Here is a 20,343-nt window from a genome sequence, read left to right on the forward strand (position 1 = left end):
GTTTAAATTTAACCCTTTTAATAATAAATGTGAGTTAAATAATACAAAAATGATACTATATTAGATTTAAATTTTTGGCAAATAATATATTTTATTATTTCTTAATGAAGAACTCAAAATATATTATTTTTTCCACATACTTATCACTAGATAGTCAGTATGTTTTCACATTTACATCATGTTCACAATGATAAAGACATGTCTACTTTAAATAATTTACTTATAAATACATAAAAATAGATATTTATTTTACATAATCTAAATAGGAATGAAAAATGTATCACCAAGTATATTTGAAAGTCAAACAAATGCCTCTTAATCAACATCACATTATTTATCATTTAATTCTTAGCCATAAATAATTTATTAATTCAACTTTTATTTATAATTACCATTGAAAAGAAAAATCAAAATTGTTCCATTATCCATGAAGAAAAAATTAAAACCTCTTATGCATCCATGTAAGCCCATATGATTCTCTTATGGTCCATAGCAAAATGTAATCAACATTTTATACATGCATAAGACCTCCTTTCATTTTACATAATATTGCAAGAACTGTAATTTAAATATCGTAAACATGACTTTACCTCTCATGTCAAGAATTTAATCTTACATATTAATACACAATTTTTTCATTGTTAAAATCCTCATAAAGTTATCACTACATGATTATTTATATTGATTTTGAACTAAAGAAGAAGAAAAATATGTGAACTAATTAATAAACCAACAAGTATCTAAATCGAGACTAAATCTTCAATGTTATTTCTAAATTCACTATTTTCTTGTCATTTTCCTATTTGAGAAGTATTGTGACCTTGAATCTTTACTATCTTAGATATTGTACACAACTATAGATACTTAGTTTTAAGTGTAAAAATGTTTTCACTGCAAAAAAACGTGTAAAAAAGTTTGTGAGTGTTACCAATTATATTATAAAATTGCAACAAGATAAATAAAAAAACAATATAATTACTGAAATAAAGAAAACAAAAACATACAACAATAGTATAAATGATTAAATAACACAAGTACATATCACTCTCCATTGTCATTGCCCTGATTATTTTCCTTGCTTCACATGATAACACTCTTGTTCTCAAAAATATTTTTTATCTAGGCCCGTGTCTGAATAAGAACCACCAATCCCTATCCAACATATCTAGGTAAAAGAACAACCGGCTGCATTGTTTTGGCAAAACATAAGTCTCCCTAGCTTCATGCCACATCTTCTTAGAGTTGATAGATATTATCATCATATTGTGATCTTCTTTTGCCTTACTCCAATTAATGGTGTCCCACCACTTGCACCTAAAAATAACACATTAGAACGAAGAGAAGTCCACTTGAACAATATCTTGTATCTTCCCAACGTTACCCAACGTCCCCTGCATTAGGTTTTGATCACGGTGGCTGGAATCACTAGATTGGTTGAACTCGACTTCCACTCCACAATATTGTGTCATGCATCCATCATTGATAGCCTCCGTGCAAAAATGATATCCATATGCGCATATAGATGGGAACAAATGCACCTATAAACAAGTGAAAAATTCATAGTGTCATGTGTCCAATAACCTGAACATAATTATTTATATATATTATGCAATTCAAACGTGAAATATGAAGTTAAAACCATACAGAAAGATATTATAAATACCAAGATTTTGCACCCAATCCTTAGGTTTATCACATCCTCTTCAGCACGCAGGTAACAACCAGATGCATTGTATTTATTTTTTATTGGATCATCAACCCAACTATTAGCGCATATCATTGGCATATTTTTTTTTAAATGATAAAGATAAAGCATTCTTCTACCATTCAACCATTTGAATTAGCTCCTATCATTGTCTCATTACCTCCTCTTTTGTTCATACAATGAGACCCACAGTTCTGTCACTTCCATATTGTAAAGAATGAATTTGTTGATGGCTTTAATTTTTGAATTCGCTAATTAAATCACACACACACACACACATAGTATGTATGAGATCAAAATATGCATTATTATGAAGTTCAGTGTGAATAGTTAGTGTGTAGTATTTTGACAAATGATAAGTTTGAACTTACTCTTTACCATGTTCCTCTTTCCATTCATTTTGAGAAGCTCCCCTTCTCTTTTGTCTTCATCCCTTTCCTTGTCCCAAATCATCGCACCTCATGTGCTATTGATCTACTTGATGTACTCACTAGCATAATAGAAAGACTCATACGATATATAGCCCTTTGCCATAGACCTCTCCCGTTTTTCCCTTTGTCAAACAAAACCTTTCAATATCTTCATGTACCTCTGTAATAAGAAAATCCAATCAAAAGAAACCACTCCAAATAATTCAACTCATCTACTAGGTGAATTAGAAGATGAACTTGCAAGTCCATTAAACTTGTTAGAAGTTCCTTCTCAAACATATAAACATTCTCAACTATCTCTTGATTCCACAGTGGACTTCTAGCCATATGAATCTCCATTGATGTGATCCAACACACAAATGTAGATAATTTAGATATGGCACATCATAGGTCTTGGGGGAATTCATGGTTCACACACCCATGCATGAGCAGAGGATAATGACACTACACAGTAAATAGTACATTATAGAAAAATTAATTATAAAATATATGATTACACACACACACATATTCATGTTTTTGACATATCTACTCTTAGAAGGTTCAAATGGTCATGTGATTTCAACCCCAACAAACAGACTTCCATAGTGAAGCAATGTTATAGTGAAGACCCATATAAATAAGGCACCCTCACACTCATTGTAACTTCCTTTGCGAAACAAAATATCATGATTCTTGAAAATAAATGGGACATCACCTTCTTTGAAGACCTAGAAGGACCAACCTCTTCTCTAGTTTCTTGTTTTGGCCAATGTTTCTTTTTAGTTTTTGAATAAATAATATCTCTCCTAATAGGCAATGCGTCACTTTATTTCAATGATATCTGCCTCCATAGAGAAGATGAAACAATTTTAAATATATGCATGGGATATAGTAAGTGGGCAATCTTAAGATGTTCCCAATATGGGAGCTCATAAAAGATAATTTTCTTCTCATCCCAATGGGGAATTTCTCAACATAGGTGTCTAAGAATTCTGGATCATCAAACATAGGCTCCCCATTTGAATCAAATATTTATGCAAAATACTTCTCATTCTCTCTCTCTAATATGCTCTAAGTCATTCAACTAGTGTCATTACTACAGGCCTTTGGGTTCTCTCTAGTTTACCATTGAAAGCAGATGTTTCTCTTATGTAAGGGTGCTCTTCTAGGAGGAATACGCTGGACCAGTCTTACACTGGCATTCGTAGGTGGTCGGACCACCTAGCTTTCAGAGAAGGTCCACAACATTTACATCCATGATACCTTGTTGTTACAAGACCTGTGAAATTATTATATACGAGACCACACATTAGTGCCCATGAAGATCAGAATAATTGCAGTGAATTAAATTAGTATGATAAACAATATTATTACGTATATAAACAAATCAATAAAAATGAAATCTACCATAGCAAACTCCTAAGCCTGGATAATTATATATGGTGTAATCACATATGACATACAATGTAAAAATCCTCTCTTTTGCGATGGGTCTTGATACATTGTACACATGTATCACTTCCAATAATTCCTTCAATTGATCTACCAATGGTTGTAAGTAGACATCCATACTCTTCACTTGTCTTCTACCATGGACTATGAGAGACAACATCAGATGTTCATTCTTCACAGATAACTATGGGGGGGTATTAATATTGATCACTACTACATGCCAAACAAAATAGTTGGTGTTTTGAAGGGAATATGGTTTGACGCCATCCATGGCTATGCTAAGTCGTAGAATTTGCATTTCATCCTTAAAATTTTCAGGCCACGTATCCTCTATATTCTTCATGGCTATTGGATCTATTGGGATTCACATAACTCCTGACTCACTTTTGTGGAAGGTATGTCATCCCTGCAACATAGCTAATTCTTTGCAACGAAACGGCCTTTGAATCCTTGGGATTATACGCATGTGCTTTAAATATTATGAGGAGGACCATGTGATTTACCTACCTTTTTTTTTTTAGTATGGTACATGTACTGCCCAAATTTCAAACATATCTCCTTGTCTGCATATTCTCTACATATAGAGTGAACTCATTCACACATGCATGATATGATATATACTCAACAACCAACATTTTCAACAATTGCTTAACCTATTCATAGCTAATCGATAAGACGTTATCACTAGGAAGAACCTTGTATTTGATTAACTTGTAGTTAGTAGGGAATATAGTTATACAATGTTAATATTTAACATTTGTAAAAACAACCATTTTTAATGTTGATTGTGTGAAAAGATTTCTCAAAACATAAGGGACTCGATCAATCATGCAGGTGAATTACCTCAATATTTCTGAGAAAGATGCATTTGACATGCCAAAAGTTTCTTCCAAGTTGTACAAAAACATTGTTGTTCCCAGTTGAGTAGACTTTGACTTGCTTCCAAGTCCAAAGAGAAAGGTGGTGGAAGCATATTTCAGGCTTTTTAATAAGGTATCATTGATATGATCATCATCCCCTAGCTCATCGTTCTAGAATGCATCTAATAAAATTTCCTCCATGGCAATGGTATACCATAAGTAAACATCCATACCAAACTCTATTTGATTGCCTCCATTACCAACTTGTGATAAAGATCTACTATTGTTGTAGTCATTCCTAATTGGTGAATTTAGATGTAGTGGGAATTGAATAGGTGGTTGATTCAACCATTCTTTATATGCTTCCTCTTTGAGTATTTCTCTTAGTGTAGCCTTCTATTGAGTTGACATTGTAGTGGGGTGCACTAGAAGATCATAGGTGGGTTGCTCATCATCACTAGAATCCTAATTTCAAAAAATATTGAACGTCATTAGTACAATATCAATGATATTAGTAAGCATGTCAATGCAATTGTTTTGTTGAAATTACATTATACCAAACAATTATTACCATTGTTGATCTGAGATCATGGCTCAAAGTTTCCACGTTCCAATTGTTAGGGTGAAGAGGTCACCCATTTTATCTACAAATAGCTTGAGAGATGTTGCTCCTAATAAGAGCTTGCGAAGTTTTTGAAATGCAAGCATATTGTTTGCATCTGAACTTGATTTTGAATCAAGACCGTACAAATTTGGATGCATTTTTATTCAAATTGACATGGATTAAAAGTAAATAAATTCAATTAGATAATCAAAATATAATTAAAATTTAAACTTACTAGAGACAGAAAGGAGGAACTCCGTGAAGGACTTTGACCAACAATAAGGAAAAAACTAGAATTTGAAGAATTAGACGTTTGATATAATTGAGATTTTGTCCCTATATTTGAGAAAAATCATAAATAAAATTTTGTATGCATATCTAAAATTAATCTCAAGAACCATATAACCACAATCTGAATTTAAATATAGTTTTCAAACCATTTTTCAAGAATAAGGAAATTTTAAGTGGAAAATGTATATTATGAACTACTCTAATTCACTTGGATGCATCCTAAAGGATAATTTGAGATTAATATGCCATTTTATGTGAAAAGAAAATTCAGATAACTTTTAAACCTCGCTTGTGCACTTATTAGAAAAAATTCCATTGATGCATTTAAATAACACCAGGGTGTTTGAATAATACCCGCACCGGTTTTTGGTATTTTGAAATAAAAAAATGTTATTATATTGGTGTTGTTGTAAAGAAATACACTAATTCCTTTCAAAAGACAAGCAACACCGATATGCCCTTGTTTCTAAATTTTAGAAAATAGAAACGAGTTCAACCATCTTGGTGCTCTTATAACAATTACATCATTGATGCTTTTAAATACAAATCACTTCTTTAAAAAAATTAATCGCATCGTTTTAAGATTTCTAAAAAAAAAAAAATTGCATCATGTTGGTGTGTTGAACAAAATTGGCGTACTGGCTATGTTGGGGCACTTTCTATGTTCGAAAAAAAATTACCCGCAATTTATTTTTTGAAATATAATCTCATAAATTCTTTTAAATAGTGAAAATTTATTCACTATTTCATTACTTTTTCCAAAATTTTAAGGTAGTGATTTGCAAGAGAGACATACCAGGAGCACTGTGGAGCTCCATAATACTTTGGAGCAGCAAAGCTATCCAGAAGATCATAAGCTAAAAGTTATGGCGATTCACTCAAAACCCTGCACAGTAAAAACTTCAAATTTTATTGTTTATTTAATAATAATAAAAAATTTACAAATTATGTTAGGGTTTAATTAAAAGAGAGATCATTTGCAAGACAAACATACTGGGAGCACTATGGAGTAGAAAAATATTTTGGAACCCCAAAAGGATACGAATTTGAAAGGTATGGTGATTCCCTCAAAACCTTGGATAACAAAATTTTTGTCTTTCACTGTTAATATTTTTTACAATTTCTCTTAGATTATTCACAATTCAGAAATAAATAAATAAATAAAAATAAAAATAGAAAACCGTGTAAAATAAAAAAATTACTATTTATTTTTCTAGTAAATACTTTTACAATCTCTATTCCTATTTAAATTTAATAAAAATTCAGGAAAAAAAATGGCCTGCAATTGATTTTTTGAAATATAATCTCATAAATTCTTTTAAATAGTGCAAATTTGTTCACTATTTCATTATTTTTTCCAAAATTTTAAGGGAGTGATTTGCAAGAGAGACATACCACGAGCACTGTGCAGGAGCATAATACTTTGGAGCAACAAAGTTATTAAGCTAAAAGGTATGGTGATTCACTCAAAACCCTACATAGTAAAAACTTCAAATTTTATTGTTTATTTAATAATAATAATAAATTACAATTTATGTTAGGGTTTAATTAAAAGAGAGATCATTTGCAAGGCAAACATACTGGGAGCACTATGGAGTAGAAAAATATTTTGGAACCCCGGAAAGATACAAATTTGAAAGGTATGGTGATTCACTCAAAACCCTGGATAGCAAAAATTTTTCCTTTTACTGTTAATCTTTTTTACAGTTTCTATTAGATTATTCACAATTCATAAGAAAAAGAAAAAAAAATAGAAAATAGAAAACCGTGTATAATAAAAAATTAACTATTTATTTTGCTAGTAAATACTTTTACAATCTCTATTCCTATTTAAATTTAATAAAAATTCAGGAAAACAAAATGGCCCGCAATTGATTTTTTGAAATATAATCTCATAAGTTCTTTTAAACAGTGAAAATTTATTCACTATTTCATTATTTTTTCCAAAATTTTAAGGGAGTGATTTTGTCACATCTCCATTACACACACACGCACACACACACACATATATATATATATATATTTACGCATATACAAAAGCAAATACAAAAGAGAGTTATATTAATGCTCTAGAGTTTGAGTCACTGTACATATAAATGATTTGTATCATAATCTTATTAATATTACATGGGTGATTCGCTGTAATTTAAAGCTTATTCGTTCATTAATACAAACCTTGATACATTCCCCAAGGTACAGATCACTTCCCTATTTTCGCATGCCTAACTCCAATATGGGTCCTTTCCACGTGTTCTGAATGCACCGTGTTGCTGATTGGCCGATGGTTTCATTTAGTACAAAGATTTTTATTTAGTTTCTTCTTTACAGTCAACTGCCGACAGATCTGTCCACTACTCTAATATCTACTAACCCTGCTTGGCCATGGTAACGTGGCATGGAAAGACAGTACCTCATCTATTGGATCCTCGGGATGCTACTCACATCGATGGTGTGGCTCATGGGTTCTAGATCCTATGGTTGGGTAAACTCCGGTGAGTTATTCAAGCTCGATGGCTAGTTGTTCATTTCATTTTGTCACTTCATTTTGGCTTCCCCGCTTCCGGGAGTCTGGTTCGGTTTTTCCGTCTGGCTGCTTAGTCTGGTGCAGCGTGCTGCCGTGTATTCGCAGAGGGGTTCCATGATACATTCTTCCATTTACTGTTTGTCACCAACTCCTCGATCCAGGTAAGGTTGCAAGTTCTTTTTTTTCTTGTTGTTTTCCTATTCTGAATTTGTTTATCTCGGCAATGTAAATGACCTCGGGTTCTTGTTGACACCTCTTCTTCCATGAATCCACAGGAACAAAGGCGAGGAGGCTAGGGGTTTCGTTTCACTGCTCCAAAAGGCACGAGTTCCCATACGAGCCTTCCACTACCATGAAATTCTGGGTAAGACCATAGCAGTCTCCAGTTCTCGACAGTCAGGGCAACTATGTAATTGATTTAGGGTCTGGTCATTTTTCTAGACTTACGCTAGTTTTGAGTTTATATATGTAAAGGGGTTTTAGACATTTGCTGGATGGCCTTTATGGTTGAGGAATTTTCCTACTATTGCAACATAAACAAAACAGGTCCATTTAATGGATTTGGTCGAAGGGTTTTAGTAGTTTTTGACCTGGAAACTGGGATGTTAGCTAAGCCCATAACTTTGCTCTCTTATCTGGGTTACTCTGGTACTACCCAAGTCTTTAAATTCTCTCGAATGTAATTTATAAAGGACTATTTACTGCTTATTTAAGTCTCTTTCGATCGATACAATTCACTTTGCTTTCCTTCTGGGAGTATTTAAGTTTATTTGACCTATCTAGTGTTATTTTTTGTGCAAAAGATTCTCACACTGTATAATCCTTTTGCGCGTATCGCGTTGTGTGTTCTTGTTTTGTTTCATGAGGGTCATTGAAACCTTTCTATGGGTTCGGTTCTAATTTAACTATGGTATACAGCCTTTACAGCTATGTTTTCACCATTTTTAATATGTATTAGATATTATATTGCGACTCTGCCTGTGCTAGCTACTGCGACTCATGGCTCCATTCGTAATAATATACAGTAGCGTTCTTCAATGTTTTTTCTTCAAAGTTCATTTATTATAACTAGCTTCCGGAGTTCTTCACGTTCTTGATTATAGACTATGTAATTAATGATTTGTATTCTCCGACTTCGTTGTTTTCAGATAACTAGTTGTGCTATTAGGGTTTCACTGATATCTAGCTCTATGTGTTAATTTTCTCTCTCCACCATAATTTGTCTTGAATGAAAGAAGTCTATTCTATAATATCTAAGTTTGAGAAGGCAATATACGGAACTATTCTTATTTTTTTATTTATTAAAGATTCAATTTCCAGATAATGAATTAAGCATATCTACCAGTTCTTATTGTGTATAATTCTCAAAAACAGAGCTACCAGAACTATTTCTTTTACTTTCTACATACAGTGTATTTGTAGAGGACTCACCAGATGTTAACATTTCACTAAACTGTAACGTTTTCCCTACCTATTGCTCCTCAGAGACCTAGGGTCAGTTCAGTAACCAGTTTACTCCAATTAGTTATGTCTCTAATCTTTTCGGATTCTGAGGGTTAAACAACATTAACCCAAGACTATATCTTTTCATTCCTGTAATTTCTCTAATTACAGAGCATGCAAATATTTAACTTCCTATCATTACAATTAACAGTCATATAAAGTCTCATAAATTCGGCTGAGCAACAGATATTTAAAGGTGTTACATACCTGACTCTTTAAAGAAAAAGACCATCAGGGTAGAAGACACCTTATCATCTGCAGCTCTTTATCCACCCATCCTTGAGATTTGTCCTCCAGACCAAATATCCCCCCTAGCTTCTTGCAAGACCACTGTCCTCTGCAAGTCTATTTGCACACAGTGTTGTGCTATCTGGTCCTGACCAGACTTAGCGTCATATTTTCCCCTTTCTTTTCGTCTGACCTTTCAACACGAGTTTTTCCCTCCCCTCCCACTCTTTTCTTTGGGGCATGGGGAGGTAGTTAGGGTTTTTCTTTCAATCAAGTGATCTTTTCCAACATCCCCTTGAGAAGTTACAGAGCCTGCTTAATTCACAACATTTCCCTATTTCAAAGTTAACACAATGTTTAACTTAACATTAACAACCATAATTACCAGTTTGCTTTTTACTGTGGTAAAACAAAATATTATAGTATATCTGCTTACTATGGTAAAATAAATAATTACAGTATATCTATCTTTACTGCGGTAAAACAAAATATTTACAACAAATTTGGGGATATCACATCTTCCCCCCCTGAAATCAAACATCATCCAAATGTTTTCTAGACATAAACAGAACCAGATATGCTTCTTTCATGAGCTGTTCATCCTCCCAGGTAGCCTCATCCGATCCAAAGTGCTGCCATTGCATTTTAACCTGGGTGATGGCTCATTTCCGTAGCATTACCTCTCTCCGGTCGAGTATATTCAACGGCTCAACTGATAATTCTCCTTTTGGCTCGACCTGAAACAAAAAAAGCCCACATCAGTTTATTTTCCTTAATAACAAAATTATTTAGGTCTACCTAAGTAACCCTTTTATTTGGATATCTTGCCAACTGACTATATGCTTAGGATCATAAATGTATCTTTTTAAGATAGACACATGAAAGATGTTGTGAACATGAATATGGCTTGGTAGAGCAAGTTGGTAAGCCATTGGCCCAACTCTAGCTAATATTTGGAATGGCCCACAAAACCGTGGTGCCAGTTTGCTGCACCCGCTCCAATGTAATGTACTCTTTTTAGGTCTTATTCTCACATACACGTGATCACCTACTTGATATTCCTTAAAACTTCGCTTCCTGTCGGTAAAATTATTTTGCCTATCTTGGGCTGCCTTTAAGTTGCTTCACACCTTCTTGACCATCTCTTCCATCTCCCTTAGCATTTCGAGCCCCAACAATAGCTTGTCTTCAAGTCCTCCCCAACTGGAGGGTGTGCGGCATTTTCTTCTGTACAACACTTCAAAAGGGCTCATTTGCAAAGAAGTATGATAGCTGTTGTTGTACGCAAATTTGACCAAATGCAGATAATCTTCCCATTTTGATGGTTGTTGCATTATGTACGATCTCAGCATGTCTTCCACTACTTGGTTCACCTGTTCTGTCTATCCATCTGTTTGAGGGTGATAGGCAGTACTGAAATTTATTTGAGTTCCCAACCTCTCAAACAGAGTCCTCCAGAAGGCTGATGTAAATTTCACATCGCGATCAGAAATTATGGTTTTTGGCAGTCCATGTAAGCTGAAAACATTCTGCATGAAGATGTTGGCAATCTGCACCACTTTGAAAGTGGATTGTTCTAGTATAAAATGGGCTTCTTTGCTTAATTTGTCCACCACCACCATGATAGAGTCATTGCTTTTTTTTATATTTGGGTAATCCGGTTATAAAATCCATAGAGACGGTTTCCCACTTCCATTCCGAAATTGGTAGTGGCTGCAATAGTCCCGCAGGGTGCTGATGTTCTGCCTTGACTTGTTGACATTCCAAACATCGTGCTAGATATTCTGCTACATCTTTCTTCATGCCTGGCCAGTAGTACTCCTTCTGGAGTGTGGTAATCAATTTTTGGTAACCTGGATGTCCCGCGTAGGGACTCTTATGAAATTCATCTAAAATCAGACTTTTAATATTACTTTGGTTGGGCACATATAGTCTTTTTTTATATCTCAACAGGCCAGTAGCATCCATCGCATAACCTTGCTGATATTCACTGCTGGTTGGATTTTGAGCTTGCTATCCTATTTGCTAATATTTCAGATCCTGATTTGCTGCCTCCTTAACCACTTCATCGAAGGTAGTCCACCCTTCGCTGCAAGAAATTTCGTAGAGGCAGTGTACCTTTCGACTTAAAGCGTCTGCTACATGGTTCTCCTTCCCTTTCAAATGTTTAATCTCAAAATCAAAACCACTCAGAAAATCTACCCACTGTGCCTATCTAGCATTTAAGGTAGGCTGATTGAAATAACTAGTCAGGCTGTGGTGATCTGTCATTAGCAGAAATTTTCTACCCAACAGATAGTGACACCACATCTTTAGGGCGTGAATGACAGCTGCCAACTCCAAATCATAGGTAGAATATTTCTGCTCATGTTCCTTTAACTTCCTTGACTCATAGGCGATTACCTTACCCTCCTGCATCAGGACTCCTCCTACCCCTTCCTTACTTGCATCCATGCATACCACATAGTCCTTACCTGGATCTGCTATGCTTAATACAGGCGCAGTGGTGAGCAGATGCTTGAGCTGTTCAAAACTTTTTTGGCATTCAGCTGTCCATTTAAAAATTTTCCCCTTTTTCTGCAGGGAGGTGATAGGATAGGCCACTCTGGAAAATCCTTCCACAAACCACCTATAGTAACCTGCTAACCCCATAAAGGATCTTATATCCGTTACATCCTTCGGTACTGGCCATTCCATTATGGTCTTGATCTTTTCAGGATCCACCGCAATTCCGTCTTTAGTAATAATATGTCTTAAGTACTGAATTTGTTCCTTAAAGAAATCGTACTTGTTGTATTTGGCATATAATTGATGCTCCCGGAGAGTTTGCAATACCCGTCTAAGATGCTCCTTGTGCTCTTTGATGCTTCGAGAGTATATCAGGATGTCATCAATAAAGATTAACACAAATTTGTCTAAATACTAATGAAATATGTTGTTCATTAAGCACATAAAGGTCGCGGGGGCATTGGTTAACCCAAAAGGTAGTACTACGAACTCGTAGTGCCCATAGCGAGTTCTAAAGGCAGTTTTGGCTATATCTTCCTCTTTAATTCTGATCTGATGGTATCCCGAATGCAAGTCAATTTTAGAGAATACCGTAGCCCCTTTCACCTAATCGAATAATTCATCAATACGAGGTAGCGGGTATTTGTTCTTAATTGTCAACTTATTCAGTTGACGGTAATCCATACACATGCGAAGGGTTCCATCCTTCTTTTTGACGAACAACACGGGGGCTCCCCAGGGTGACACACTGGGGTGGATGTAGTTTTTATCTAATAACTCTTGTAACTGCATTTTCAGCTCTGTCAATTCCGGTGTGCTCATACGATATGGAGCTCAGGACACCGGGGCTGCCCCTGGCACCAATTCAATGGTGAAATCTATGTCTCTCTTGGGTGGCAGTCCTGGTATCTCTTCAGGGAACACATCTGCAAACTCTTGAACTATTGGAATACTTCCTAAGGTGGCAGTCTTGTCCTTTGAATTAGCATAACCAACCTGAATAGCATATACCTGACACCCTTTCTGGATACACTTTTCCAGTTGTGAAGCGGTTATGGGCCGTATCTGTACTAGCCTCAGAATGCCTTGCATTACCTGCTGCTCTCCCAATTCATTCTTGTAGCAGATTGTTTTTGTTTTGCAATTTATAATGGACCAGCGTTTTTCCAGCCAGTCCATGCCTATCAACACATCATACGACCCAAGGGGAAGTATGTTTAGATCTACCTTCAAAGGCTGACCTGCTATCTCAAGTGGACAATCATTAACTTTGGCTAGCACACGTCTCTTTGCTCCAGTTGCCAACTGTACTAGCCAAGAATTTTTAAACTTAATCGACTGTAATTTACACTGTTCCACAACCTTTGGACTTACATAACTTAACGTAGCACCGGGATCAATTAAAACAGATACAGGGTGATCAAAAATTTTACCTTCAAACTCCACCATTGTCGGCTGGTACTCAGCCTGATGGTCTTCGAGTGCGGCGTTAATTTTCGGGATGCTCTGGGCCACATCGCCTACCGTAGATGCCTCGTGGATCTGTGAAATCTGATCAGTTCCTTTCCGGTGAGGACAATTTTTAACGTAATGTGGCCCTCCACATCCCCAGCATTGCACTGGGGGTCTTGTTGTCCCTTCATTATCAACTTTACCAGTCTGTTCACTAAATCTGTTTTCAGTAGGTGGTCTGATTTTGAACTGATTTTTTTGCAGATTTCTGGTGTTTTGCCCTTTTGAGAACCCCTTGCTAATGTTGCCTCGATTTTCCTTCTTGCCCATAGGGACCCTGTTTCCTTTCTTGTCAGTCCACTTCTTTCCCATAAGTTCTCCCTTCTGCTTACTTTGCTGATAGCATATCCTGGACTTTTGTATAACCTCGTCCATCATTTTTGGGTTATTGAATTCAATTTTCCCTCATTGCCACGGGCAAACTTCTGACGAATCACTGTACCTTAGCCTTTTCCTCCCGTATATAAGGCACATATCGGAGTAAAGAAGTAAATCGGGTGATAAACTCATCCATTGTTTGTTGCCCAAGCTGCAGTTCATGAAATTCTTTTGCTTTCTCATCATAAAATCGTTCAGTCAAGTATCTTTCCTTGAAGTATTTTTTAAACTTCTCCCAAGTGATACTTTGCTCATTTACCCCACGCACAATCTTAACCTCTTCCCACCACAAGGTGGCCTTCCCCTGCAGTTGGAAGATGGCCAGTCGGGCCTTTAGGTTGTTATCATATTCATATAATTGGAAGTACTTATTCATGTTAATAAGCCAGGCCTCAGCTGCCTCTTCCAACTCTCCATCGAAATGTGGTGGTTTTATTTTTCGAAATTCCCCTTGTAGTTCTATTCACTGCCTTTTTGTTGCGGGGTGCTCGAAAGCGTTATCTGATTTCTCTTCCCGATTCTCTTCCTGTTCTGTGTGGTAACCTTGTTCTTCAGACATTCGTTCTTGTTCAGGACTAGGGATCGGCTGGCATTGATTCTGCCTATCAGACAGGCTTTTCATAATTTTTTCCTGTTCCATAGTTAGTCTTGCGTTGTCCTCCCGTAGGTGAACCATCTCATTCTTTAGTTCCTGAACTGTTTCCAATATTGTAAGATTGGTATTGTGTGCCTCCTCTCCCAGCTGTATCCATATCTCAGGATTATTTTGAGGGAATGTCGCAGGTCCTGGGCCAGCCATACTCCTGTGTGGAACACTGCCCGCTCTTCTCTTAATCTACTGGCATCCTGTACTTAAAACATTAGTAAGTTAACAATCATCAAAAGATTATATCAAGAATTCAACAATTAGTTGCCAAAGGCCACAGTTTTGTAATCTGGGCTTTGATACCACTATCACATCTCCATTACACACACACACACACACACACACACACACACACACATATATATATATATATATATATATATATTTTTAATCATATACAAAAGAAAATACAAAAGGGAGTTATATTATTGCTCTAGAGTTTGAGTCACTGTACATATAAATGGTTTGTATCATAATCTTATTAATATTACATGGGTGATTCGTTGTAATTTAAAGTTTATTCGTTTATTAATACAAACCTTGATACATTCACCAAGGTACAGATCACTTCACTGTTTTCGCACGCCTAACTCCAATACGAGTCCTTTCCGCGTGTTCTGGATGTACCCCATTGCTGATTGGCTGATGGTTTCATTTATTACATAGATTTTTATTTAGTTTCTTCTTTACAGTCAGCTGCCGATGGATCTGTCCACTGCTCTAACATTTACTAACCCTGCCTGGCCATGTTAACGTGGCGTGGTAGGACGGTACCTCATCTATTAGATCCTTGGGATGCTACTCACATCGACGGTGTGGCTCATGGGTTCTATATCCTACGGCTGGGTAAAATCTGGTGGGTTATTCAAGCTTGATGGTTGGTTCATTTCATTTTGTCACTTCAATTTGGCTTCCCCGCTTCCGGGAGTCTAGTTCATTTTTTCCGTCTGGCTACTTAGTCTGGTGCAGCGTGCTGCTGTGTATTTTCAGAGGGGTTCCATGATACATTCTTTCATTTACTGTTTTTCACCAACCCCTCAATTTAGGTAAGGTTGCAGGTTCTTTTTTTTCTTGTTGTTTTCCTATTCTGAATTTGTTTATCTCGGCAATGTAAATGACCTTAGGTTCTTGCTGACACCTCTTCTTCCATGAATCCACAGGAACAAAGGCGAGGAGGCCGGGGGTTTCATTTCGCTGCTCCAAAAGGCGCAAGTTCCCTTACCAGCCTTCCACTGCCAAGAAATTTCAAGTAAGACCGTAGCAGTCTCCAGCTCTCGACAGTCAGGGAAACTATGCAATTGATTTAGGGTCTGGTCATTTTTCCAGATTTATGCTAATTTTGAGTTTATATATGTAAAGGGGTTTTAGACATTTTCCAGACGGCCTTTATGGTTGAGGAATTTTCCTACTATTGTAACAGAAACAAAACAGTTCCATTTAATGGATTTGGTTGAAGGGTTTTAGTCATTTTTGACCTAGAAACCGAGATGTTAGCTAAGCCCATAACTTTGCTCTCTTATCCGGGTTACTTTGGTACTACCCAAGTGTTTAAATTCTCTCGACTGTAATTTATAAAGGACTGTTTACTGCTTATTTAAGTCTCTTTCGATCGATACAATTCACTTTTCTTTCCTTCTGGGATTATTTAAGTTTATTTGACCTATCTGTGTTATTTTTTGTGCAAAATATTCTCACACTGTATAATCCTTTTGCGTGTACCGCGCTCTGTGTTCTTGTGTTGTTTCATGAGGGTAATTGAAACCTTTTTATGGGTTCGCTTCTAATTTGACTATGGTATATGGCCTTTACAGCTGAGTTTTCACCATTTTTAATATGTATTAGATATTATATTGTGACTCTACCTATGCTAGCTATGCGACTCACAACTCCATTCGTAATGATATACAGTAGCGTTCTTCAATGTTTTTTTTTCAAAGTTCATTTATTATAACTAGTTTCCGGAGTTCTTCATGTTCTTGATTATAGACTGTGTAATTAATGATTTGTATTCTCCAACTTTGTTGTTTTCATATAACTAGCTGTGCTATTAGGGTTTCGTTGATATCCAGCTCTATGTTTTAATTTTCTCTCTCGCCATAATTTGTCTTGAATGGAAGAAGTCTATTCTATAATATCTAAGTCTGAGAAGGCAATATACGGAACTATTCTTATTTTTTTATTTATTAAAGATTCAATTTCCAGATAATGAATTAAGCATATCTACCAGTTCTTATTGTGTATAATTCTCAGAACAGAGCTACCAGAACTATTTCTTTTACTTACATACAATGTATTTGTAGAGGACTTGCCAGATGTTAACATTTCACTAAACTGTAATGTTTTCCCTACCTATTGCTCCTCAGAGACCTAGGGTTAGTTCAGTAACCAGTTTACTCCAATTAGTTCTGTCTCTAATATTTTCAGATTCCAAGGGTTAAACAACATTAACCCAAGACTATATCTTTTCATTCCTGTAATTTCTCTAATTACAGAGCATGCAAATATTTAACTTCCTATCATTACAGTTAACACTCATATAAAGTCTCATAAATTTGGTTGAGCAACAGATAGTTAAAGAAGGTGTTACATACCTGACTCTTTAAAGAAAAAGACCATTAGTGTAGAAGACACCTTATCATCTGCAGCTCTTTATCCACCCATCCTTGAGATTTGTCCCCCAGACCAAATCTCCCCCCTGGCTTCTTGCAAGACCACTGTCCTCTGCAAGTCTATTCGCACACAGTGCTATGCTATCTAGTCCTCACTAGACTTAGTGTCATATTTTCCCCTTTCTTTCCATCTGACCTTTCAGCATGGGTTTTTCCCTCCCCTCCCACTCTTTTCTTTGGGGCATGGGGAGGTAGTTAGGGTTTTTTCTTTCAAGCAAGTGCTCTTTTCCAACTTCCCCTTGAGAAGTTACAGAGCCTGCTTAATTCACAACATTTCCTTGTTTCAAAGTTAACACAATGTTTAACTTAACATTAACAACCATAATTACCAGTTTGCTTTTTACTGTGGTAAAACAAAATATTACAATATATCTGCTTACTATGGTAAAATAAATAATTACAGTATATATGTCTTTACTATGGTAAAACAAAATATTTACAGCAAATCTGGGGATATCACAGATTTGCAAGAGAGACATACCACAAGCACTGTGCAGTAGCATAATACTTTGGAGCAGCAAAGTTATTAAGCTAAAAGGTATGGTGATTCACTCAAAACTCTGCATAGTAAAAACTTCAAATTTTATTGTTTATTTAATAATAATAAAAAATTAGAATTTATGTTAGCATTTAATTAAAAGAGAGATCATTTGCAAGACAAACATACTGGGAGCACTATATAGTAGAAAAATATTTTGGAACCCTAGCAAGATATGAATTTGAAAGATATGGTGATTCATTGAAAACCTTGAGTTTTTGTTAGATTATTCACAATTCATAAAAAAAACAAGCAAACAAACAAACAAACAAACAAAAAAAACAAACAAACAAACAAACAAACAAACAAACAAAACAAACAAACAAACAAACAAACAAACAAAAACAAACAAACAAACAAAAAACAAAATAAAACAAAATAAAACCAAAAACCAAAAAAAAAAAGAAAAAAAAAAAAGAAGAAAAAAGACAAAAAAACAAAAAAAAAACAAAAAACAAAAAAAAAAAAACCATGTATAATAAAAAATTTACTATTTATTTTGCTAGTCAATACTTTTACAATCTCTATTCCTATATAAATTTAATAAAAATTCAAAAAAATAAAATAATAATAAATAAATAAATTCAATATTTACCTTAAACCCTTACATCTCCCTGCGAAATTTCACCTTAAGGTTTGACTTCTTTTACCGCTTCACAATTAGGGTTTTCCATTTTAGACATTTTATATTTAATGGGTTTGTGTACTTACTATATATAAGTCATTTGACATGTAATGTAGGGGAATCACTTATTGCGTTAGATCCAAACCATGTCAACCTTGTCCGTTTACATATATATATATATATATGTTCTGCAGTGCACCATGTATAATATAATGCATGAGTGCGCAGTATGTAATACAATGCACTCGTATATTATAACACTATTGGTTCTGTCTAGTTTGTTCATCATTGCTCCTGGTCTAATATAACACACCAATGTGCCTCTTCCAAATAACATTGTTAAATCATTATGTTGAGTTAAGCCTTACGAATCACACAATCTAATTTAAAATTATTTAAAACAAATAATTTTCCATGATGGTTTTGAACAATTAAATACCCAGTATGTTTTATGGGATAAACACATCGGTGTGTTTATTCAAATAAATGCATCAGCTACCAATGCTCTTTTTGGCTGAAAATTATTTTATTTATATATAAATTTATTTAATGTCTATTTTATTGAATGGTACATGTTGTGTATTGATAAAAAATGTCTAAGAAGGTGTCAAGTAATAAAAACACTGATCAACAGAATGATAGCACATCAAAGAAAGTAGAGAAGAGAAGTTATTTATAAATTATTTACAAAATTAATATGTTTAAACTATATGTAAGTTTAACTAATATGTATTAGTTGGTGTGTGTCATGCAAATCCACAAAATGAAGAAGGTTGATAAGATTATTTATAATCTAACTCAAGAAGAGTGTAAAAGCCTAATAGAAAAATTGTAGGAGGATGAATAAGGTGAACGAGAAAATACAATTCAATATGCGTTTTTCTTTTTTGAAATATCATTAATAATATACTTAAGAATATTAGATAACATGTTTTAAACATTCTATTAATTCATATATGTTTAATGTTCTACATGGAGAAACAACGAAAGAAAAGATCAGTGTCGTTCTAAGAAAAGAAAAATTATAGGACATGTAAATGATGACGAATTGGTCTGTAGCTCATCTAGAATGGTGTTGTAGGTTAATGGAAGGGGGGATTTTGTTTACAAAACTATGAGGGATCTAGTGGAACGAACGTATAGACATAGTTTCCACTTACAATACAAAAATCAATCAAATGATTCTAACAACCAAAATATATCCGAACTACAGGAAGCATTTCCAAAATAATGGTCAATGAGACATGTCATACTTGCAATAACAAAAAATTACAACAACAAAAAAGAATCATTCAAAAGGTAATATTCCTAATTAAAATGATTTTCTAGAATTATATGTATATATTACTACAAACCATTCAATTATTAATATCGATTTTGTTATATTTAGTTTTTATATATCAATATAAAAATAGTTTATTACTTTTTTGAGGAAGATTATGAAAATCCCAAATGATCAACGAGTTGATATGCGAAACATGCTAGTAGGAATGTCCAAAAAAGTGTACAAGGAGATGGTCAAAGAAATGGACATAATTGCATCATAGTAGGATCCATTTCAACAACAATTTGGTTTAAATTTATGTAATCATGATTGATTTTGTACATATAAAAAAATAATTTACTATTAAATATTAATTTTCAAGTATTTTCTTGCAGAAAAGAAAATAAAATGGAACTCATTCAACACATAAAAATAAGACGACAAGGAAGAAAATGGTTGATTTCAAAGTTTGTAAGTAATTGTTAATATTTCCTTATAACAACTCAAGGTTTCATTTTTGTATATTTTAAGTTATTTTACAACAACCATCCTTGAATGTCTTCAAATCGGTGCTAACATACAAAAAAGAGCCATCAAATGAATTGATTGACATTTGGTTAAAT

The 20,343-nt window shown here is 34.7% G+C and overlaps 1 protein-coding gene across 1 annotated transcript; it reads right to left on the reverse strand.

The window, feature by feature from the left end:
- Positions 1-11,605: 11,605 nt before the first annotated feature.
- On the reverse strand, positions 11,606-13,975 carry LOC149166882 (uncharacterized). The gene is made up of 5 exons (XM_089430289.1): positions 12,932-13,975; positions 12,558-12,694; positions 12,254-12,446; positions 11,869-12,103; positions 11,606-11,736 (listed from the first exon to the last, which is right to left on the reverse strand). The coding sequence occupies exons 1-5, from the start codon at positions 13,973-13,975 to the stop codon at positions 11,606-11,608; spliced, it is 1,740 nt and encodes a 579-aa protein (XP_089286415.1).
- Between the last annotated feature and the right edge of the window lie 6,368 nt (positions 13,976-20,343).

The sequence above is a fragment of the Pinus tabuliformis genome, chromosome 5_1 (genome assembly GCF_031772625.1).
Source record: "Pinus tabuliformis cultivar Carrire ecotype Pingquan chromosome 5_1, CPIR1, whole genome shotgun sequence".
Taxonomy (NCBI): Eukaryota; Viridiplantae; Streptophyta; class Pinopsida; order Pinales; family Pinaceae; genus Pinus; species Pinus tabuliformis.